Source organism: Bacillus rossius, chromosome 16 (genome assembly GCF_032445375.1).
Source record: "Bacillus rossius redtenbacheri isolate Brsri chromosome 16, Brsri_v3, whole genome shotgun sequence".
NCBI classification, from domain to species: domain Eukaryota; kingdom Metazoa; phylum Arthropoda; class Insecta; order Phasmatodea; family Bacillidae; genus Bacillus; species Bacillus rossius.
The window spans coordinates 13224115-13249924 of NC_086343.1; the positions used below are offsets into that span (position 1 = coordinate 13224115).

Consider the following 25810-nt stretch of genomic DNA (forward strand, 5'->3'; position numbering starts at 1 on the left):
TGGTTGGGGGTGAGGTCGTGGTAGAAGGGGAGGGAGAGGATTTGAGCCCACCGCTGAGTGAATGAGCGAACGGCGTCTCCCGCGCCCCCCGGACTAGAGCTGCCCACCTGAGCGAGCTGCAGCACGAGCTCCCTGCCGACGGCTTCGTTGCCATGGATACCGGCGGCGACCATCACGTGCGGCGCGCCTGCCTGCCGCTCCGCCGCCGCCGTCAGCCGCAGCGCCCACAGCTCCCTCCCTGGAGACAAACAACACACGACACCACGCACATGGGAAGCCTTCATTTCACAGACGAGAGAGACACACCCGAAGTTACCCGAAGTTCATGCTCGCCTCCCCCCCCCCTTCCCCCCCCCCCCCCGTACCACAACAGTTGTATTTATTTGGGTGGAAAAAAAAATTTCGCGGATATTTATTCTCTAAATGCGCGGGTTTAACTTATAAGATGTCATTCTTAAAATTATTCATTAACATACATCATAGGTTAGCTACATTATAAATACTTTAAAACTTTGTGGATGGTTCGTTATATTAGGTAAGTATAGCTACATTAAAAATACAGTAAAATCATTTTGTGGTTGCTTAGCAAATAACTTTCTAATATGTAGCTATCCAGCGCTAGGAAACCGTTTACATGATTTCACAGTATCTTTAACGTAGCTATTATACTAACCAAATCAACCGTCCAAGATGTTTTAAAGTATTTATAATAGCTAGCCTAACCTAATTGACCATTAGTTATCATGAGTTGTCCAAAATAAACATTCACGGACACACGGCAAACGAAAAATATGGCTGCGGCCGCACCAATGTACATATGTATGTTAATGAATAAACGGCGATTTCTCGTAAACGTGTTGGAATTTCGTGTCTGCGCAAGTTGTATTAAATAGAGGAATTTTTGTAGCACAAAATATAAGTATTCCCGAATTGTTAATATTATTTACAATGAACACAAAAAAACCAAAGATGCACGATCGGGCGTTTGGCTCTCTCGTCTGCGAAAAAAAGGCTTCCCACACGATACACATCATCAACACTGTCCGAGCCTCGCCGCGCGCTCGTGTCCGAGTGGAAAGTGAAAAAAAAAAAAAAAAAAAAGTGAGCTAGATTTTTCGGACTCACCAGTATTAACATCGGTGTTCTTTGTTTTGCACTGACACGTATAATAACGATGCTCGAACATGACATTTGACGTAGAATTTTTCTTTAAAATAAGTAACTATATATACCTATGCGACTACATTTCTGGACGCGAATAACATATGTAGTTTCCGAACCCGTCGCTAGAATTCGCTGCCGGAGCAGCCTACGTCGACTGTCGAATCATTTGGCTTTGTAGCCAGAAGTTTTTAAAATTTAAATTGAAACGGCTTTGGACCTGATTTTTTTTTACAAGGAATTGTGTTTAGATACTGCCCATCTTGCTGAAATTCATTAAGCAGTTAGTACTATACAGTTTACCCTTTGTATTTGTGAATTTATGTTTGCGCCATCCGCCACAGATGGCAGTGACGCCCAATTATTACACATTTCCGTTCCTTGACTTCCGTCGGATTCACGAAATTACTCCCACCAAATGCCATTAACTGATATTTAAGCTGTTACACTAAAAAAAAAAACAATTGGGATATATTGTTGTATATATATTTTCACGATATAATAGTTTTTTTTTAATTCACCGTAATAACCTAACCAATCTTCAATTTTACTTAAAATCACCTAGACATGTAAAATCAATCCTAATGGGGAAAAAAATAACTTTTGCAAAGATTTTTTATTTATGTGAGACACTTAACCTAACATACTTATACTTCTTTGGTTGGCGGGGGGGGGGGGGGGGGGGTCATATGACTCGTAGTCGGTGAATATAAGGTTTCCTCAAGCACACTTTGAGCGTTCCGTATCCAGCACGGCCGCGCATATTCAACCCCCACCCCTCTTTTTTTTTAGAAAGATTTCGAAGAATGACTACTTATTGCAGCCGTTGCCATAGTGTGGACACCGTAAAAAAACTTAACATAGTTTTTCGTTTTATGGCCCATAAACCCCAAATTTTTCGTTAAATCAAAAGTTTTATATACATATCACTTCTTTATATACATATCACAGCAGTAAATTACGTATTATTTTAAAAAAAAAATATGTGGAATCGTATTATGATGTATCAGTATTATTCTTTAAGGGGTCATTTTTTAATATCACATAGATAGTTACGTCCTTCGTGTTCCGAAGGTCAAGTGTGCATAATTTCATTGAGATCAGAGTAAAACTGTAAATTCTTATGAAATACCAACAAACAAACGGAATCTCTTCCTTATAGACAGAAATTTTTGGTTCGAATGAAAATATTAGAATCCTTGTTTACAAATTTCATTCAGTAAAAAAGGAAAGCATTACATTTGGAACAAATGATAGATAAAGATTAATATTGTGCATTCAAGGACAGTCACGGAATGTTATGCTAATTAGTTGTTACTGGCGCATCGTGAAGCTGGCAATGAAAAAAGTCGGTGAATTGAAACTGGGAAAATGCATGCGGATATAACTTGAGCCAACTGCATTTTAGGGGGTTTCAGAAATTTAAAATTTAGTGTGTGAATCTTACAAGCCTGCATATCCTCCCTTCCTTGTGAAATAAGACAAGTATGCAGAACTTGAAAACGTTTTCTGCGAAGTGGCAAAATTTATTGAAAAAACACGCGTTCAGAAGTGATTATTCTATCTTCACGTATCGAGCTGAGCGCTCCGAATGTTTTCCTAAGGATCGTTCCAAAGATAAATAAAGGGAAAAAGCGGGGATGTGCTTGGCAAGATCTTCGATATTTCACACGGTATTGGTGGTAAGAAAAAGATAGATGGATAAATAGATTTGCAGCCACGTACGTTTTCCTTTAAAGGTCTTCTGAATGTTTGAGGTAGCGTAAAATGAGACTTTCGCTAGTTTTTGTTGGACGTAAAAAGAAATATTCAGCGATTTTTTTTTTACTTTAGAAAAAAGTTTCTTTTTGTTTGTTTGCCAACGAATTATATTTACATATTTTTAAATATACATAGGAATTTTGAAATAAAAATGTCACCTGTTTACTTTTAGGGAGGGATGTAAAATTATTTAAAGTATTTGTACTGCGTAAATATTTTCGTTAATTGGAACGGAAATATTCATGTAAAATTACAGAGATTTGTAATTTTGTACATTTAACATGAACAATGTATTTCTACAAAATAGTGTTCGTAGTAATACTGTGTTCGAATTTTTACCGGGTATTTATGCTTTGTGTTGTCTGAGTACCTCCAATAATTAAATTTTTTTTCTAAGCCGTTCCCTGAATAGATTTCCAATATAAACTGTGCACATAATAAGCATAATAGGACACAATAAAGTCCAATTATTAAATATTGTATTGTCTTCTCGATGGTTGAATAAAATTATGCTTGAATGAGACACAATCAAAATATGAAATCATGCGTCAATTTTCGTGAGAAATAATCAATTTTTTCATACATGAAAAAAAATAACCATAGCCATATGTTTTACACAGTTACAATAAATTTCTTTGAATTATAACAATATATTTTTTTTTGGCAACTGGTTTCCAAAGGAATATTTTTTTAATGTACAGAATTTATTTTTCTGTGTAGCTCTTGCCACGGCAACACTGGGTGAACATTCTCGTGATTTGTTGCAGCGCCGAACGCCACGTGACATATTCAGCTGGACAACTGCTCTGTTATTGAAGAAATCTCAGATTCCTACCACTGCTCCTCTTTCTCTAGCACAGTATCATCAGTCATTACTAGAGACCTGTAAAATTCGCGGATTCATTTCGCGATAGGATAGAGTCCAAATACTTTTGACATGATTTTGCTTCAGTGATTGCGCCACAGTTTATCTGAAGGACTCTGGGCCAATGAAAAATATTTAACAGAAGAATTAGCGAATCACGATCATTCCAGTCGACAGGTGTTACGAGTCGGTAACCAACCAGCAGATGTAATTTGCACGAGTGCGTAGAGGATCATAGAGTCTATCCTTTAGGGATTTGAAATCGCGAATATTACAGGTCTCTAGTCATTACCGTTCCGTGGAAATACAGCTACATTTATTTCTGGTGGTCAAATATTTGATTGGTGAAAGCAAGGATGACTTGCAGTCACTTGGAGTGGTACTTTCAGATTGACAAAAAAAAAGGATGCTCTCATGCTTATGAAATGGACACATTTGGAAAAGTAGAATTTCATAATAACAAATTCCTTTAATTTTCCAATTTTTTTGGTTATTTTTATCGTAATAATATTATTGCAGGCAGCAGATATTGACATAGGTTATAGATTGTGCAGATTTGAAGAAAAATAAATATATATTTTTTTTAGCTATGAGATACGTGGGATATGGGGTCTGGAGGTTGTTTTCAGAAATCATATTAAGACAGTGACCTTCCTCTTGTTTTATAGGTAAAGTGTGAAAAATTTCGTAGAACTAGTTGCAGAACTGTAAATTTGTATGAAAAAACGAACAAACGGAAACTCCACTTTACATGTATAGACTAGTGAAGCCCAGGCTGAACATCGAGTGAAGGCGTTTGACCTTACATATTTTTCCAAATAATTGTATGATAAACAGTGATTTCCCTCTTATTTTGGATGTTATGCGTGCAAATTTTTATCAACATTACCAAATTTATGTCCTTATGGTTGGGAAAGGGGGATTTTTTTTTTCATAATCCACGTAGACAGTAACCTTCCTCTTGTTGCTAAGGTAATGTGTGAAAAATTTCAAGTTAGGAGTAATACCTACTGTAAAATTGCGTGAAATAAAAAGTTAGCAGTATTTCAGTACTCGCCAGAGATAGGCAACATCTAACCTCGCTGACGAGCAAATTCGTGTGTTCTCATGTGGCAAACACACTTATAAAACGAAAATCGGCCCCGAAAATCAAGCATAATTCTTAAAAAAATATGCCGGGCTTGATAAATATATACGCAATTTGTGTTTTCATCTATAGGCTACATATTGACGCGAATAACACGTAGTTCCCGCACCCGCCGCTAGAGTTCGTTACCGGAGCAGCTACGTCGACTGTTGAATCATTTGATCAGCAGACCGAAATTTTAAACTATATGATAAAACTGCTCCGATAAAACCGAAAAAAAAAAAAATATTTCCAATCCCCGGATTTCTTCCTGATTTTTGACAAGGGATATTATTAAAATGCTTCCCATCTTGTTAAAATTCCATTAAGCAGGTAGTGAAAAACTTTTCACTTTGGCTTTATGATTTTTTTTTTTTGTTCGCGCCAACCGCCACAGATGGCAGCACCGTGGTTACACATTTCCGTTCCTCGACAACCCGTTCCATTCACGAAATGTACTCCCACCAGAAGGCCGTATACCAAGAGCTAAGATGTTAACGTATCAAACAAGAAACTCTTATTTATGTTACGGATGTTGATTTGTAGACGGAGGATCTCGGAAAATGTCCCTATGTTACCCGGAATCGGTAGAATCGTTTTCTTCCCAACCAGTCTCCACTTGCGCACACAATTTGCCGCCCACTGCCGGGAATGTATTTTAACGAGCCCTCGGTGGTGGTGCTTCCGTTCGCGCAGCTGAACCGAACCCTTCAAAAAGGGTGTTCGCACCCGAGGTACCACTGGCTGGAAATAGAAGATGGCGGCTTTCGTTGTTTGCTTTGGCGAGATATTCCTCGAATCGACAACAATAATCGAAAACTTTGGCCACGCCTGTTCTGCCGGGAGCTACCCTACCGTTCGTGAAACATCAAACGTATAATGTTTTTGGCCTTCCTTGAAAAACCCTCAAAGGGCAAAGCACAATCTACCCCCTCTTCCTCCCCTAAATTCTGGTGACCTCAGCCCTTTATGGGAACCACGCTGTCAAGCCTTAACCAACCCTCCCACCTCCCTTTTTTTTCCCCCCAATACAGAGGATGGTTCTGTGCTTGTCTTACAAAGGAAGCTAAGCGCTTTCCGTTCATTTTTCCGGACCGAAATCGGTATTTTAAATATCTCTTTGATCTCTACGTCGAAAAAAACAAAAACAAATCGCAATAAAAAATATGATTTTGGAAAGCTTTTCCCGAATAATAAATCTATTTTTCAACACTGTATGTGGAGAAATTGCAGTTTTATAATACATTTATGAGTACATTAAGCTTAAACAAAGTTTTTTTTTAATGATACAAAGACACAGTCGAATTTGGTTTTTCTACAATTTTAAATATATTCTATAAAAATAGTTTTTGAAAATATTTTCTTGTACAAATGCAAACTTTGCGTGATTTGTAAATTGCTAAGCTTAACGAGAACATATGAAGACTTTACAAGTTAAAAATAAAAACATAAAGATAACTTTTATAAATATTTTTTTTCCTGGCAGAAACGTTATAAATTGTATGCCTACAGGCATACTTCATAAATATTTTATTTATTTCTGCATTTTAGCACCAGTAGGCACCGATTTTTCAGTTGGCATATAAATTACGCCACAGTGAGTAACTAATGACCATGGCAGTGTAATGACAATATCATTTGCGTAGACTGTTTTGTTTCTAGGATTTTTGAAAATTATTCCAACAATACCTTCTTTAAATGATCCATGGAATGAGGAATTATTGATTTAATACATTTCTTGGGCATACGCCATAGCAGTTTTGCACCTTTTTTTAATGGAAAACCTTCAAGAGCGTAAATTAAGATTTAAAAATGAATACACAAACCCAAAACAGCACACAAGAAATCCGTGGAAGGAATGTAGTCATGAAAAAAAAATATATTAACACAGACGAACACAATGTGCTAAAAACAGTTTCAAAAATAACAGTAAATGCAGGTAGAACAACAAAACCTGGACAAAAAAGCAAATATACAAACATACCTATATATATTATGGACAACATAATGAAACAACACCAACTAACACAGTAGGTTTCCAATGACAAAACGGTTTGCGAATTTTTGGGATCTGACATCGTTTTACGTCATCAGTAGAGACCCGTGAATTTCGCGGATTCAATGACCTCCAGGATAGACTCCAATATCCTCTACACACTCGGGCAAATGCCAACTGTTCATTGGCTGTTGACTTGTGAGTCGTCTCGACTGGGTGGCCTGTGATTCGACATTTCTGTGAGTGAGGGTCTCTAATTGGCCCTCAGTCCTCCAGATTAACAGTGAACCAATGGCAGAAGCAGCACTAAGGTATAATTTTTTGAATTTTAGCATAACACGAAATGAATCCGCGAAATTCACGGGTCTCTAGTCATCAGGCACAAGCCGATTCTTATTTTCAAGTTACAATCCCCAATGTATATATATATATATAAACATTTAAACAAAAAAAATATTTTCTGCAACAAAATATTTTGGTTGCTTCTATTTTATTTTATGCATAAATGATTTACTTTGTGTGTGACATAAAAATACTCAAAGTTAGCGATACTTATAGATTTGGTAATCAAAATTCGTCCCATTAAGTTTTTTTTTGTGAAATGTTCTTTGCCATGCGGAAATAAAGGTTTTGCTGATGAAACCGAACAGTATTTATTTGACTGGTGTGCACCAGCCAGGAATGTAGTGTTACAGAAAGTTTTAGTTTTTTTTCTTTTTTTTTAACTGTTCTTCACTAAGCTGTTCAGCATAAAGCAGGTACATTAAAATTCTTGAAAATGCGTGAAAATGTGTAGATGATTATTATTAGAGACCCGTGAATTTCACGGATTCATTTCGTGTTATGCTAAAATTCAAATAATTATACCTTAGTGCTGCTTCTGTCATTGGTTCTCTGTTAATCTGGAGGACTGAGGGCCAATTAGAGACCCTCACTCATTGAAGTGTCGAATCACAGGCCACCCAGCCGAGACGACTCACAAGTCAGCAGCCAATGAACAGTTGGCGTTTGCCCGAGTGTGTATAGGATATTGGAGTCTATCCTGGAGGTCATTGAACCCGTGAAATTCACGTTTCTCTAATTATTATTAATATATTATATAAGTGTATTGTAAACATATTTTATACCACGAAACTTGTGTTATTATTGTTAAGATTAAGTTATTGGGTACATTTAAAACTCTTTTATTTCACTTTATGAATATTTTCTCTATAATTTATTTTTTTCTAATTCAGTTCTTAATCTCGTTAATGCCATGCCATATTTAGTATCTTATAAGTTTTAGGTTTGCTAGACTTTATTTTAGTGGGTATTTTATTTGTAATCAGTTTTATTTTTCTTGGTTATTTTATTTATTTGGATAAACTTAGGTTTTGTGTTACTATCATATTACATGCACTTTATTAACACTCGCGGGGTGAGATGGTAGACTTGGCAATTTGAAATAAGTCGACTAAAATGAAATTCAATTCAATAAAACCAATTTGACTGATGATAAAATCGCATACCCACTGCTTCGCCGTTGACACGATGGGAACGATCTGAACTCGAAGGAATCTGCACGCCCGTGACGCAAAATTTTCCCGGTGACGCCGGGAAATTCAGTTCGACCGAGCCACTTTTGCCCGTGACGGAGATAATTCAGTTAAGGGTGATCTATGCGCGGCCCGGATATTTGATTAGATATCGACCGCGCTTGTTATCAGCGCTGTTTCGCGCGAGTGGTTTGGCGACCTCGATCTGCGACGTCGCGGCACAGAATGCGCGGGCGTACAGAGGCGAAGAAGGAAAACAAAAAAAATTGGTTGTCTGTAAAGTCGGTTTACGGACGATCGTTTAACGTGACAACGTCATAACAAAACATTGATGAAATGATTGCATACTTTTATGAATAAAATTGAATAATTTTTATACAATTATCACTATTTTGTATTGATACAAAGAAGGAGTGAAATGAAATCTACAATTTAATTGATAGATTTACTTTTATTTTCACTCATTAATTCAAATATGTTTATTACTTAACTGAACAGATTATTTGAACTATAACTTTTATACATGTTTGGTATTTAACTTCTTCCAATCTGTGTTATTCTGTTAAGGATAGGACGATGATAGGAAAAGTAGGAAACGAATGGGAGTGTTTCAAGTTTAATGTGCCTCGAAAAAGTCAAATCGATGGTTGTTCCAATCGAGTGGAAGAGATATAGATGCGTCGCAAGCGTACAATGAGCGTAACGGGACACAGCGTAACGGGACAATGTGCGTAACGGGACACTTTTTCGTGCGTGCAGCCGGCGTTCATCGTTTTATTAGATGTTGTCACGTCAAAAAAAAAAAACGAATGGTGGACCCGAGCCTCTTAGTCTCCAACGCATCGGTCTGTACTGATGTGGAACAGAATGACACCTCAACTCTAAAAAATGTTAGAAACTTGATTTTTAAAAAAAAAATTTATGTGAACGCGTCTTTCAGTACTCGACATTCATGTGTAACATCTAACATCGGTAACGACCAAATTACCGTATTCTCATATTGCAAATACACTTATAACACTAAAATTGGACACGAAATTTAACTTAGAATTTTTTTAAATAATGCCGAGCGTGATGAATTTACGCAAATTTTGCTTTAAAAAAAAAAACATTTCTGGACACGAGCCCCCACGGAGCCGGTGCAGCTACGTCAACTAATTAAAAAATTTGATTTCCGATAAAAGCGAGAGAAAGACTTGGAAAAATTACCAAGCCCCGGCTTTGGACCTGGTTTTCGAATAGGACTTTTAGTTAAAATACTAGCAATTTATTCATCAAACAGTTGATGCTATAAGTTCTTCCCCTTGGCTCTGTGAACTCCGGTTCGCGCCGTCCGCCACAGATGGCAGCACCGTGGTTGCTACACTTTTTTTTCCCGTTCCTTGACCTCCGTCGCGTACACGAAACCACTCCCACTGAAATGCTGTGTATGACGAGAGCTAAGATGCGTTGAACGTGGGGAAAAAATAAGTCAGTCATGGGCAGGGCCGGTGCAAGGTAAATTGGCGCCCTAGACGAAAAACCTTAATGCAGCCGCCCCCCCCCCCCCCCCAACCTACCCGCCGGAAACCCCAAAATAAAATTTTCTTTGCCTCAAAATACATCACGTAAGCCTAAGATTTTGTCAACAATCAAAATGTAAACAGGCTTGTGTTTTTTTTTTACTTTTTTACTTATTACTATTACAAATCATAAACAGGTCACCGTGGACTTTAAATAATTACTTATATCAATATAAACATTCCAAGCTGTTACAAAAATCCATTTTCATCTAGTTTGAATAAGCGTTAAACATATTGTATCAGCTGTTGTGTGTCGTGCTGCGCCGCCCCCAGCTACTTGGCGCACTGGGCGGTTGCCTAGTTCGCCTGTGTGGACGCGCCGGCCCTGGTCATGGGGACTGTCTACAGAAGTGAAAATTTAAAACTTTGTTTTTAAATGTGTAATATAACATCATCATTTCTACGTAAAATTTACGTAAGAAAATTATTTTGGTATTATATCACTAGGATGTCGTTACGCGAACCCATAAGTTTTGCCCCTACCAAAAATCGCTCAACGCGGCCAAAGAAGTTTTCACTTAAAAAAACTGTTATTTTTATTGTAGTGTCCAACTTGCGATGTATTAAAAATGAAATTGCTGCAAATAAATATATTTACCATATAAATTGAATAAAAAAATTTTTGGAATAGTGGGATTAACATTTGGTGACGATCTGAGGTGTTTTCGGGAAAGGTTTTGGTTTGGATTTAAAAAAAAAAAAAAAAGCGCCAAGGTGGTTCCTGTCCCCAGGTGGAAACCGGTAATAAATTTTTTCAAATCGAGAACGATCAACTCTCTCGGGATGGAAAAACCATTCATGATTATGATAGTTTTCATGCTAAAATCCTGACACGTGAATTTGCTTGTTACCAAGGTTAGATGTTACACGTCACTTGGAGAGTACTGGAAGACTGGCTCACGTTAAATCTAAAAAAAATATATAATTTTTACAGTGTAGGTATCATTCATTCCCTTTCTACACAAGTAGGGCCATTCAAATTTCGCGAAAGATTCCGAGATTAGCTATAAGTGAAAACACTTGTAGCATCGTCTGTGTTTCGTGATTGGGTGAATTTTCTTTCAGGCGCATGTCGATTGTAACAACACCAATCCACAGTGATTCAGTGCGGAAGTAAACGCGACCTGAGTGGCTTCGTCAAACAAGGCAACGACTTCTCTCTCAGACGGCCGCCAATCGCAAGGAAGAAACCCCTGGTGCGCGGGTATACCTTGTTGCAGTCTAACAGGCGTTCAGATTTATTCACGAAAAAATGCCTGCCCCTATACATAGAGACCTATGAAATTCGCGGGTTCAATGACCTCCAGGATAGACTCCAATATCCTCTACACACTCGGGCAAATGCCAACTGTTCACTGGCTGCTGACTTGTGAGTCGTCTCGACTGGGTGGCTTGTGATTCGACACTTCTATGAGCGAGGGTCTCTAATTGGCCCTCAGTCCTCCAGATTAACAGTGAACCAATGACAGAAGCACCACTAAGGTGAAATTATTTGAATTTTAGCATGACACGAAATGAACCCGCGAATTTCACGGGTCTCTACCGACTATACATAAGCACAGGGCCGATGCGCTGGAAGGGTAAGAGGGTAGCATGTTGTGGTTTTTTTTTTTTATGGTGTGAATGGGAAACCCACCGGCGACGGACTTGCCGATGGAGTAGAGCGTCGCGACGTCTCCGTGCGAGTCGCCGACGCTCCTGAGGAACGCTGTGACGGCGTCGTGGTCGTGGTAGCGGAAGTCCGAGGTTGAGGCGGGGGCGACCCGGGGACCCGGGGGCGCCAGCAGCCACAGCAGCAGGACCGTCGTCGTCGTCGAAGTCGTCGACGACGTCGAAGTCGTCGTCCCGGGCATCATGGGCGTCGTCCGCTGCGGGACGCGCTCATGGCAGCAGCCCCTCCCGCGCGCCCGCGGACGCTTACACGTCTGGAAACACAAACACAAACACTATCGTATTGTAATTTGATCGTATTGTAAGAATTGTACTTAAATGTTAAAAATAAATAAAATGAAGTAAAAAAAAAAACAACAAACACTATCAAAAGAACCCATTTATAACGAAATAAGTGTTCTTTCATATGAACGTGTTACAATGATTAAATGCATGAATTGTAACAAAATAAATCAAAGCAAAAAACTGTAATGTGCGGAAATGTTATATACTTGAACATATTGATGTGAAATAACCGAAATAATCTTAAACGATAATAATGGAACTGAAATATATCCAATTATACGGAAAAGAGTCGGAAACCTAATACATCAAACCAAATCACTCGATAAAATAGAAATACAATGATTTGTACCCAAATTAAATAAAATAATTAAAATGAAGCTAAAAAAAACAACAAACAGCATCAAAAGAACCCATTTATAACGAAATAAGTGTTACTTAATAGAAACGAATTACAAAGATTAAAATGGTTGTATTGTAACTAAATAAATCAAAGCAAAGGACTGTAATGTGCGGAAATGTTATATACTTGAACATATCAATGTGAAATAACCGAAATAATCTTAAACGATAATAACGGAACTGAAATAAATCCAAATATACGGAAAATAGTCGGAAACCTAATACATCAAACCAAATCACTCGATAAAATAGAAATACAATGATTTGTACCTAAATGTAATAAAATAATTAAAATGAAGTAAAAAAAACAACAAACAGCATCAAAAGAACTCATTTATAACGAAGTAAGTGTTATTTCATGTAAACGAATTACAATGATTAAATGCATGAATTGTAACTAAATAAATCAAAGCAAAGGACTGTAATGTGCGGAAATGTTATATACTTGAACATATTAATGTTAAATAACCGAAATAATCTTAAACGATACAAACATGTGATCAGGAACCGGTTCGCGGACCCGCGCGGAGAAACGCATTCGACACAAAAGACGCATTAAAAAAAAATCCCACGGCCAACCATGAACTTCAAATATCGATGAAATTAAACCCGAAATGTTTGTACGCAAGTATATCACTACAGAAAAAATAAATCTTCGCAGTAATACCATGTCCGGATTCTTACCCGGGCATTTATGCTCTATGTTGTTCCGTTACCTCCAATGTTATTTGTGAACCGTTCCTCTAAATAGATTTCCCGTATTAACTGCGCACATTAATAAGCATAATAAAACCAAAAAAAAATCCAATGATTGGATATTTGATTTTGAAATTATGCTTGAATGAAACATCAGTTATGGGCCAATTTTCGTAAGAAATACTCAGTATCATCCTTTAAAAAACGTATTTCAAATATGCAAAAAATAACCATAGCCATGTGTTGTACGAACTTATATCTTTCTTGTAGTATTGAAACCTTTTTTTATAGGCAACTTGTTTCCAAAATAATCTTTTGTAAAATTAACAGAATTTTTTTTTTCTGTATTATGTGTTCATACAGTAGTTTTATTTTGGGGGGCTACAAGCATTGCCCTTGTACTTTTACAAGGTAAATGATATCACAACACACACTGTTGTACTTTTAAGAGGGCTGGTGAGAATACACAAGACATTCATTGTAGATTTTACAAGAAATGTATTTAGAGTGATGGACTGACTGTGCCTGATGACAGGACACAGGAGCAGGTGTCAATCCCCTAAAATTAGCACTGATTTGTCGTGGGAAGCCGTGCTGCTGTCGTTATGTTGTCTAGAAAATCTGTTTGGTATCATCGTTGGGTTTTTCTGTTAGTCGGTGTGTTATCAGTTTTCTTTTGTGATTTATGTTTTTGTTTTAACTGTTTCATCGTCGTAAGAGCCCACTGTGTACGTTTGTGCTGTAATATTTATTTCACAGTTCATATCTCTGCGATCCATTCTTGAGGTTTTTCTATGAAAACGGCGTGATAAAAACAATGGGACTTATGTCCAGCGGAGAAAATTGGATTAAAAACTCTTGGGCCAGTTTAATGCCTAACTGCATCGCCCTCTCTGGTTTACCTTTACCGTAATGGTATCATTAACAGCAAACTTAACAAAAACATCCGTTAACTGACGTGAGAAAATAAATATAGTTTTGTAGCCGACACACAATTATTTTGTTATTAATTGCTCCAAATATTTATTTGTGACGACAGCGTAATTTAGCAGTCTTTACCAAACTATTTAAGAATAACAGCGTTTTCTGTTACCGATAAGCTATTTTGAGGATACTACATAACTGTTTTGTATGTTTCTAAAAAAAATTTTTTTTTTTTGATATGTTACTTAACTATTCTTCCCCCAAATTCCACCCTTCTTCATTTCTAGAAGTTACCGAACAAATTTTCACGGAAGAACCAGAACCACACTAAACTATAGGAAATACTTTCGCTAGAGCTGTACCTTTTTGAACTATCTGTAACCATATATGTAGTTGTAAAAAACTTGCTACACTCAGTTTTCTTACGCTGTCGAAGTTCCAGTGTAGGTAGGTTTTGTGTTGTGCTGTTTTAGTGTAGGAGTGACTTCCGAATGTAAATTTTAGACTCTTTTAGTTACGTATAGTATGATGAACCTTCTATTTCCTTTTTTTTTTTTTTTTTGTTATTTAACACCTTTTAGCTTCACTACAAAATGTCCAGTTGCTTTCACAGTTCCTGAATAATTAAGATAGTCCGTGCAGTATTAATGTTTTGAAAGTGTTTTTATTTCACACTAATAATGAATGTTGAAGGATGACTTTTTTATGCTTTTGAATCCTCACCAATCGCCTTTTTTTTGTTGTCTTTGACTGATAATAGCCGGAACGGCTTCTTTGCGTATATTGCCCTTGTCGCTACTACTTACCTCGTAGAATAGCATGAACTGGACGAAATAGTGGTAAGTGAATATTTATCCCTTCGCGGATTCATTTCAAAGCAAAGTATAATTGAAGCACATATAAATCTGCTTAATATAGTTAGTTGTATGATCTACAGTTCTCTTGACACGCCCTTGATCACTCTGAGCCAAAGGATGTGAACATGTTATTGACCAATGATCACTTAAAAAAAAGTTTAATAATTTACAGGCAAACAGAATCTAGCCTGGATTGAAATGAATCCACGAAATAATCGTAACTGTATTTATCTACTTACCTGGTTGTTGGTAACGAAAAGCAGGCTAGCAAAACAGGCGATCTCGAAACCCATATAAATAATACCAAAAACAGCAAGGGAGAGAAATTTTATAAACGTATAGTTGATACGTGTGTTTTAAAAAAATGCGCAAATAGAAACAAAACATGTTGACATTAATGTTACGAAAATGTAACGCCAAGAAATGTATATTTTTTGTCAAGAACATTCGATTATCAAGATTTTTTTTTAAGTAGGATAATAGTTAAATTGCCATCCTTAAAATCGTATCCAGTGAAGGAAAAAAAAAACATTTAGATTATATTTGTAACGTCAAGTGAAAAAATGTCCCAAGTACAGGGAGGTCAGTTAAAAAAATCATTGCCTTGTGCAAAATAAAATAATTTACATGTATGAATATATTTATTCTGTTATATAAATTAAGTTTGTTTACTTTCGAAGCCACTTCCCTTTTACTTTCGTAACGAAGACCACGACCCATTTCGTCCTCCAGAGGCGTATTTTATTTTTTTATTATTATTTTTTTTCTAGCGGTCTAGTCTCTGGCCGCAATTTCCTGTTTTTCAACGAGCAGGAGGGTAAAGTGGGAGATGGTGTTGAGGGGAAGGGGGGGATGGGGCTGTTGGAAGCCCCTTTTTTGGAACCACGTTGGGACAGCGGTGCTCGCTTAACTTAAAAGCGGAAGATACGCTAGCTAACTGCTACCACGGGAGATAGCACGCACACACACTCCTACCTTCTTCGGACGTTCTTTATACTTTCGCGTGCACCCGTTTATGCTACCTCCCTTTAAAAAATAAAAAATAAAATACCGTCGTTTAAATTTTTTCCCCCTTCACCCTTGCAGGAGGAGTAGGGATAGGAACTTAAAACCAGAATGTTTGTGGGAACGGGACTTAAATATTGTTTACGCACGGCTGTTTTTTTTTTTTGCGTAGAATTTCACGTTCAAGAAATATCGGCGAGGAGTTTACGAACACCACCCGCCTGTGGCTTTTAAGGCTTCAGTAACGCGGCCAATATTTACGCATTTATCTGCGGTTTTGAACGGAACAAGCTAATAAATCAAACTAGCAAACGAAATTGTATGTTATTCATTTTTGTTTAAAATGTGTTTGAATTATAAATTTTGGAAAATTAAATATATTAATGATTAAAATATATTTGAGTAACGATTCAAACTTTTACACGAATATGTTACTCCAGTTATATTCAGTTAAATAACGGGCCTTACAGAGTATAGAAAACGGATTCTCGTTTGACTTTTGTGCTATCTACTGTACAGGTGCAGAATTACTAACCTTGGAAATGCAAAGATACAAATACCAACCGTTACGCAGCGTGACAGCAAACAATAAACTTGAAAGTATCGGTAAAAACACAAAGGTCATTAAATTCTAAAATTTACAAATTTCAGTATATTTATTTTCATTCAAAAGGGCGTACAAAGAATCACGTTGGAAGACATTTAATTTCCTTAGAAGGAACGTGTTACATGTATTGGCAAACACAAAGTAAACTAAACATTGCTTGGTGGGTCATGCGACACGAAAATACGGCATTAAATAAACAAAATAAAGAAATAATTATACACGAGTACTTACCTATTCTGTACATCTTCAAGAGTACGCCGTTTTACTGCGGAAAGTGCCATTATTACGAATGATAACTATACTGTAATTTTTTTTTGTTTAATGGAACAGAAATATTCATGTTAAACTTTAAATATTTGTACGTTTTTCATTTACATGAAAACTACTGAATCACAATTTAAAAAAACGTTTTCGCAGTAATAATGGGTTCGGATTCTTACCCGGACATTTATGATTTGTGAGTTAAGAGTTGTTTGTGAATCGTGCTTTGAATAGCTTTACAGTATTTACGCGCACGTTAATAAGCATGCTAAAAAAGAAACTAAACAAATTATTGTTGAATGTTCGATTTTTTTTTTCTTCCGTTGAGGACATGGTAACGCCTTTCTGTGATGCGTAAAACACCGTGCAAGCAGATTTACGTTCGGAATTTTTTTTTTCCTTTCGGAACTGGAACTAAAAGCACGCGGCGGTGGCGGGAAAGAGCGTTGTCGCCTTATCTGAGCGCGAAGTGAGAGTAAGCAGAGACTCGCTATCGCAGCCGCAGGAAGCCCACTTCCCTCCTCACACGGTCAGGGCTGTTACGTTCCGACTCGAAAAAAAGTAAATTTCCCCTACGCGATAAACCTCTAGCCGCATATCAGGTCGCCGATGAAGAAAGACCCAAGGAAATGAAATGAACACACAATTAGTTTGCGTGCTTACAAGCAAACCTGACATCGTATTGCATACGTGAAGATAAACTTATAAATACACTTGAATAAGTTTATAAAAAAAAACAATTTATATCGCTAATACTCAAAATAAATGATTGTTTTTAATTACACCTGCATGGACCATTATTCGATATCAATCACTAAATTATACGATCTAAAAACACATATGTATACTTTTTATTTGTATGCAGGTTTTTTTCATCCTGTCATTTTTTTTTTTTTGCATGCTGAGCGCGCATGGTAAAAATTTATCATTCTCATTTTGTCATAACGCGCCTAATGAAGTACAACCTAACCTCAATTATATAAATACACTTTTAAAATGTATAAACACAGTTTCTATTACAAAAATTTACAATTAATAAAGGTTTTTAATGATATTGGTTCATATCCAATCCCAATTACTAAAGAATACGATTTAAAAGCACGTATAAAAATTTTTATTTTTATGTAGCTTCTTTTTTTTATTTAGCCATCTTTTCATCGTGTGAAAATTTCGTTGCATGATTCGCGCGCAGGATGGAAATTAACTTTTGTAATTTTTTCATACACTCTCTTAAGAATTAAAACTTTAAATAATTATTGTGTACTTTCTGAATAGAATCTACTGGGAGCGTTGATATTATTTTTTTTTAGTAAGAAACAAATGTCAAACGCGATCTCACACAAGATGTCAGCATTGACGAAAGGCGACGTTCAATTAACATGTGCAAACTTTGCGTGATTGTGTATATTTGCGTATGGCAATGGATAGGCGAATGCCTGAGTACCTAACTGATGTGTCATTGAAAGCATTCTGTGTTCGGGTGTGCTGTCGTCGTTGTGTTGTTCAGATTGTCTGTTATGTTTCAACGTTGGGTTCACCAGTGCGTCGCTGATTCGTCCACGGTTGTTTTATTTGTACTTACTTTACCCTATTACAATCTGTAATCGTTTTAAACTTTTTTTCGGACTAAATTTTTCCCCTGGAATTGTGTATTACTGTCCAGGCATATACTTATCACTGGTTCTTCTCGTGTTTATGTAATCATTTTTTTTAAAATATTTTTTCCTATGAAAACCACAGAAAACCGTTAATGGTGTATGCCTATGAAATTATTTAAATTAAATCTTTCAAAATACAAGAATTATTCAAATAAAGTAACAAACAAAGTATAAAAAATAACTTAACGGTCCCCGCCAACCTAGGTATACCTGTTTCAATATTTCGTTTTTATTATATTTTTAAAATAGTGTAAATCGATAAAAACGTGTGATTTCAGAGTATTATTTATTTTTGAAACACCAAGTAAAAACATTTTAAGCACTCAAGGGACTTGTATTCCACCTTTATCTTCTCTTCTCCGCCATCAAGGGTTACGGTAACCGCTCAAATCTCGTAGTAGCCCTATGCGCAACGAGAAGACTGCGCGCCAGTTCAGAGCCTTGTGCTTAGAGACGACACCGCGCTTCAAGCACCAGCGAGCGTCGCACTTATCATCCAGCCTCACTGACACAAACAGACACCTGACTAGGTGGGTCATTAAACATTTTGGCTCGTAGGTGATGTTTCATCAACAACGATCTAAACATTTCCCAATTAATATATATATATATATTTTTATTTTGACAGTTTATGTCCATATAAGTTCAAACGAGTACAAGTATTTGCCTCGAAAAATGGTAAAAGCCATCCATACAGGTTATAATTTTTTTTTAATAAATACATTTTCATTCAGACGTAATTGTTTTAATTAAAATTAGTCATTTATCACTGACACTTCATTACTGACACACTAATGAACGGCAACCAACTTAGGATTCTGCCATTTTTTTCGTTAGTTACGATCAGTATATGTACGCAAAGTCAAGGTCCAGGTCATCAAATATGACTGCCGTGACGTCACAATCCAAGACTTTCGACCCCACCCATACCATCCACACTCCTACTCATGTAGCAGTAACCCCTATTGTATAGCTACTACTAGACAGGAAAAAGGAAATATAACACTAACACAGCACAGACGAAAGTTGCCCGATAAATACATAGGCCTATGAGACAGTTGTAACAAGAAAACATAAAATACAGACATACAACAACCTAGATCAACACAGCGACAGGCAGTGGTACCGGACGGCGGTATTAAACAGATAATTGGCACAATACGCCGCCAAAAAACGACGCACACGCAAACCCAGCGAAGAAATTGAACAGCTACTCTGACATACACAAACGCAACAGCACAGATGAATACAGTGAATTTCCTGAGACAAAACAGTTGCGATGTTTCGGGAACTAAGATTTATTTCCATCATCGGGCACAGACCGATTGTTTTATTTCTGTGTTTGTGTATTGGTCTTTCGTTGTCCGGTCTTCGGGTTTTCTCCAAGAAATACATTACAAACTAGCAATGATTTATGTCGAAAATAGTGTCATAAATCAATCTTCCCCGTTGCAAGAATTATTCAAAGAAGGTAATAAATTTGATTACCAGGTTAAGTTCCAACCTCGATCCATTTAAACCCGGTGCGTTTTCCGTCTGACTGAATTACTGCCTGTCAAGTTAATCCACTTTGACTTTGATGATGAATGTGTGTTTTTGAAGATAATGAATGTGTGTCGAATTATTATTATGTCGATAATGAGTACATATGTATGTTGAATGTGCGTCAAATTGAGCATCGATGATGGGCAATGGGTGTCGAATTTTGCTTCGATGAAGAAGGATGTGTGTTGGATGGTGTGTCGATGATGGTGAATTCACGTGGCGTGCGAACTTAAATCCAATTGAATGATTATTTTGGAAAGGGTTTGGAGGGGGGAGGAGTGTTCAGATTTACGATCTGAAACCGTCTGTGGTTTGCAAACCACGTCCGGTGCATGTGGTTAGGGGCTGTCGTGTTTAGGATCGCTCACGAAAGATTTGTACACGACTTCACACAGCATTACCAAGCGTGAGTCACTACAGCGATAGTGGTCGCGTACCGATATTACTATGTGAGACAAACTCCCCATAACAGGAAAATGCTTGTTAAAAATTTTAAACTTCGACATCCGCAGGATTTTGCAAACAAAATCCGTAAAATACCAGAATTTCCAGTGTAATTGTTTTTTATTATAATTATTTTGATTTTTAAAAATATTAAACTGAAACAAAAAATACTCTTAATACTTTGGTCGTAATCTCACGGTCAGGTATTTTTGTCTGTTACCGTTTAAAGAACTATTTGCTCTAAACAACAGCAAATTTATTTTGTGTTGATGACCGCCAAGTGTGATCATTATTTCTGGCGGTTCGCTACACACTTTTATGCTTCTTATGGATGTCTCGATTGAAATAGGAACGGGTCTTCACCATGATGGAAAAACTTTGGGTACCTTCGGCAACGTTCGTGATCGACTCCCGAAGCTACGTGAAAAAATTTGGATTCTGTATTTCAGTATTTGTAAAGAAAGGAAATCACAGCAGTAAACGTAAGGAGATATTTAATAGTTTGTTATTATATGAACCTCAAACCACTGTTCGCTGAAACATTGTAATCATAAAGAGTCAACTATGCTCTCAATTGAGCAAGAAAGGATTATTTTAGTAAACTACTTATTAAATTATTCTACAGTTTGTACAATCATATGTGTTGTAGGATATTCTGCAACATTTTAGTATTTTTATTTATTTCTTGTTGAAATAAGTCTAGTTCATAAATGAAAAAAAAAATTCACACGTTATAATTTGTAGCCAATGAAAATACGATAAAGTTATGAAAAAACCTGTGTTGTAAATGGCAAGATGTTCCACTAATCAAAATATAGTTAGAAATCTTTCAGTATTATATACTTTCGTATATACTAAAAAAATGAAAATAAATCTCATACTATATTTTCCATTTCGTCTGTTCATTTAATTTCGTAAACATACAAATAAATGAGTAGAGACCTGCAAAATTCGTGGATTCATTCGGTGATAAGCTAGAATTCAAACACATATACCTCTTAGATAATTTTGCTATTGGCTTACTGTTCATCTGGACGAATCTCAACCAGTTATAAACCCTCAACCAAAGAAGGATCGAATCACAGACAAATCAGCTGAGACGAATTACGAGTCGGCAGCCAATGAACTTGCGTTATTTGCCCGAGTGTACAGGGGTGTGTGCAGTCTATCCTGAAGGCCATCGAAACCGCGAATTTCGCAGGTCTCTATAAATGAGTTATTTGATCCGGAAGTCACGTGTCCTGGACGAGGAAGCCGGATCACGCGCAACCGAGTTAGTGATTATTTAATGAGCGGTTGGTTCGTACCTCGTTTGACGTCGCTGGACCTAACTCGATGAGCTCCGATCTCCCCAGTCCCCTAACCACTTATTTCCTTTTACTAGTTACCTTCCCGAACGCGGACGCGGTGATTTATCGCCAGACCCCCGGCATGCGCGCAATCAAACGGTGGCCCCACGTGACTAAATAACGGGTAAATGGGATGTAGAGCTGGGGGGAGAGACGACCGTAGACTAGCGACGAGGTCATCGGACTGAGTAGCATGGCCTCATTTCCTGACCTCCCAGCCAGGTCGCAGCTTCCTCGTCCAACTTAGCTGTCGGGACAGAAATTGTATTTTTTTTTTACTTGAATACGTCTTTAAAATTGCTTCTATAATGGGAGGCAATTAAAAAAAAACAATTTTAACAAAATCAGGGGATACAGTTTGGTGTTGCAGCTACATATCTTATCATCTCCATCCAAAATTTAATTACACCACTGGATAGCTAAAGGATCAAATAATTCGTTACGCTAAGTGAGGACTGTGACGCATCGCGCGCGCGGTGGAGGGGGGGAAGCGCCGCCATTTTGAGGTCATTTTGCTGCGTTTCGAGATTTCTATTTAGTACAACTTTTGGCTCGGAGAAGCTACGACGTTCGTTTAAGTTTCAATCGTCAGCTCTCGTCAAAATATAACGATTGCATATATAAAACATTAATGTAAAATAGTTACAGTGTATATATATGGTGTTAAGATAAAAAATAGCTATTATATTTGTATAGAAAATATTACCTGTTACGTACACGTATTCATGTACAACACACGGCCGTGTCCTTGACACAGCCACGCCCTTTTTTTGTAAATGAAACAGAACTATTCATGCAAAAGTTACAAATATCTTTTAAATTTATGTTGCAAACGACTGTATCACTACAAACTAGTTTTCGTGGTAATACTGGGTTCGGTTTCTTACCCGGGCCTTTATGCTTTGTGTTGTCCCAGTTAATTCCAGTAGTTAAAAGGTATTTGTAATCCGTTCCCTGAGTAGCTTTCCAGTATTAACTGCGCACATCAATTAGCAAAATAAAACAAAACATAGTCCAATTATTGAATATTCGATTATCTATCCCATGGTTTAAAAAAAATTTATGCTTTTGTGAAACATCAATTGAAATATTAAATAAATGCGCCAATATTCGTAAGAAATAATCAATATCATATCGGAAAACCCATTTTAGGGCCATGCATATTTCGCGAAAAGATTCCCAGACTAGGTGAAAGTTAAAACACTGTAGCATCGTCTGTGTTTCGTGATCGGGTGAGTTTATTTCAGGTACGTGTTGACTGTTACAACACCAATCACAGTAATTAAGCGCATAAGTAAACGCGTTCTGAGTGGCTCGGTCAAATAAGGGAACGACTTCTCTGGCAGACGGCAGCCAATCACAAGGAACAAAACGGTGGTGCGGATATACATTGTTGTAGTCTAATAGGCGTTCAGGTTTACTCGTGAAAAATGCCTGCCCCTACCTATTTCATGTATGCAAAAATAACAATAGCCACGTGTTTTACAAGGTTACAATATTTTGTTAAAGTATTGACTTTTTTTTTGTGTAAAGGTAAGAGTTAAGGTCATTAATAAAATGTATTCCTACAAATGCGATTGCTTGCATCTCCATTCCCCTGTGCATGAATTACATGATTATCAATTCAAGAGAAATTTTCTCCGAAATTAAAGTTTATGTTCAGTTGGTGGTGTTGAAATGGTCTAAATATTACGACGTACGAGTGGAACATGGTAAATCGCTCGGCGGCTGATTAACTAACGGATGACGTACGGACGACGTACGGATGATCTACGGACGGGCGCAACGTGATAAGCTCGACTCACGACGATCCGTCGTATTCGTCCGTCAATCAATGCGACCCGCAGTCAATCAGATGGCATAAGCATTCCCATCCTTACGAAGCTTTAACTTTCTACGGACGGACGGATTAAATTATAACTTCAAAAATGTCTGATACTGTAGACACTGCCTGAATTCTAAAAGGTTTTCTAATTTGTTCATGTGCATTAGTATTATGTTTTAACTTGAGTTCGGACAGGTTGTAAAGTTTGAAGCAAAGTTTGACCGAGACACGAATGTTGTATTAATAACGTAAAGCAACTCGAAAATTTCTCTTAAAAATAAAAGAGCGAAAAAAGAAACTAGTGTAATATGCATGTGTTTACTGCGTACGTGATCGTCAAACTAATAAATCCTAACAAGAGAAATTTTTATAAATATTTTTTTATATAAATTGCAAGCCTTCAAAGTGCATTGGCAGCATCCAAGTGGAAAAAATACTATGAGGGCGGAGACGGATCACGTAAACGTTGACTGGTATCCGGGATTGTTTCACTATTCCAGTCTGCTGCATCCACAGTGCGCGGAAACGGTGACAAATGGCAACCAATGAGATTGCGTTTTAAGGTTAAGAAATATTATTTTAATTTTAAAAAAATGATGCTTTCAGGTCATAGCACGGGAAGAATTTAAATATTTGATGAAAATAAACGACTAAGTCATATTATAACAGTAGGTAAACAGCCAAGTACTCGCCTCTTCAGTAAACGGAAGAGCTCAGCATCGCCGAGGTAATCCGTGCGGGTCCGTCTCCGTCCAGAAGCTCTGCTCCGGTAGATACGTCTCCGTCCAGAAGCTCTGCTCGGGGAGATACGTCTCCGTCCAGAAGCTCTGCTCCGGTAGATACGTCTCCGTCCAGAAGCTCTGCTCCGGTAGATACGTCTCCGTCCAGAAGCTCTGCTCGGGGAGATACGTCTCCGTCCAGAAGCTCTGCTCGGGGAGATACGTCTCCGTCCAGAAGCTCTGCTCGGGGAGATACGTCTCCGTCCAGAAGCTCTGCTCCGGTAGATACGTCTCCGTCCAGAAGCTCTGCTCGGGGAGATACGTCTCCGTCCAGAAGCTCTGCTCCGGTAGATACGTCTCCGTCCAGAAGCTCTGCTCCGGTAGATACGTCTCCGTCCAGAAGCTCTGCTCGGGGAGATACGTCTCCGTCCAGAAGCTCTGCTCCGGTAGATACGTCTCCGTCCAGAAGCTCCGCTCCGGTAGATACGTCTCCGTCTCCGCGCGACTGCAGGACTGCCACCACGTCAGCTCACCCGGGGGCAGCTGCGGCGAGGAGGGGACAGCCGTCGGGGCGGAAGGTAAACATCCGCCCCGCGGCGGCGGCCGTGAGAGTCCTTCGACGTCTCGGCGGGTGGGAGGGGGGGGGGGTTAAGGTTCTGTCCGCGGACGTGCGTCGTTCTCCGGCTTGTTTACCCGCGACTGCGAGCCGCCCCCCCCCCCTTCCCCCCCCCCCCTCGTTCCACTACTCCTCTTCCGGTTCCGAGGTGAAGCTTCCGTTTCATTCGGCCACCGAGTCGATTCCCGCGGACTCGCCCGAAGTTAACCGCCGCTCCTTCGCGCTACTTCGCGGGATGGAATCAAAATAGTCAGTCTTCTCGGCAGCGGAGTGATAGGCCAGTGTAGCCCACTCAACCACAAAGGTTGCGTGCGCCCCTGGTCCATAAACCCAGCGGCTGGTAAGATACATGAAAGCGGGTCTATGCGTCCAAGTGCCCCAAATCCCCTTCCCTATACAACCTTCCGTCAAAACTCTTCGTCCATACCATCCTCTGTATCCTGTGTGCTCCTACGCTATTAATGCTTCCCTGGTGTCTGTGCACGTGTCCATGCAGGTTCTACCTGGGCCCAGCTTAGCGTGGGTTTGGAGCTGGTTTCATTATCTGCCATGGCCGGCAAGATCCCTTACGCTACCCTTACCTGCATGGTTAATCCCAGCATGACTAGGCACCTAGGTCCCTCCCTTACCCTCACCCTTACTACAAAATAAACTTGTTTTTATTTGGGTTTGAAAAAAAACATAAATTTTCCTTTCGATTTTGAGCTTTTTTTGGTCGCTAGTCTGGGAACTTTTGGAACATCAAGAAATGAATAATTTACCCCCCCCCCCCTGCTGGTACCTACATCTTGCAGGACTTGTTTTAGTGTTAAATATGATACGGCTAGCTGCTTAACCCAACGAAAAAATCATAGTAACATTCCAAAAATAATTTCAAAAATTATTATTCTGCTAGTGTTAATTGTTGCATATAAGACACAATTATTCTTATATATATATGATT

The 25810-nt window shown here is 38.1% G+C and overlaps 2 protein-coding genes across 4 annotated transcripts in view; both read right to left on the reverse strand.

Annotated features, from left to right (window-relative positions):
- Positions 1–24735, reverse strand: part of LOC134540467 (carboxypeptidase D-like) — a 49355-nt gene extending 24620 nt beyond the window's left edge. Inside the window, exons 1-3 of one of the 3 annotated variants that reach the window (XM_063383237.1) lie at positions 24225–24735; positions 11643–11931; positions 108–238 (exon numbers count right to left, since the gene is read on the reverse strand). In XM_063383237.1, the coding sequence (XP_063239307.1) occupies positions 108–238; positions 11643–11862 (351 nt within the window). In that variant the 5' untranslated portion in view covers positions 11863–11931; positions 24225–24735. Of the gene's footprint in view, positions 1–107; positions 239–11642; positions 11932–16681; positions 16784–21665; positions 21739–24224 lie in introns of those variants that run through there. The other 2 variants (XM_063383239.1, XM_063383238.1) reach the window with 2 other exon arrangements.
- Positions 17202–25454, reverse strand: LOC134540312 (snake venom metalloprotease inhibitor 02A10-like). Its single transcript, XM_063382972.1, has 3 exons — positions 25449–25454; positions 24310–24794; positions 17202–17229 (listed from the first exon to the last, which is right to left on the reverse strand). The coding sequence occupies exons 1-3, from the start codon at positions 25452–25454 to the stop codon at positions 17202–17204; spliced, it is 519 nt and encodes a 172-aa protein (XP_063239042.1).
- Between the last annotated feature and the right edge of the window lie 356 nt (positions 25455–25810).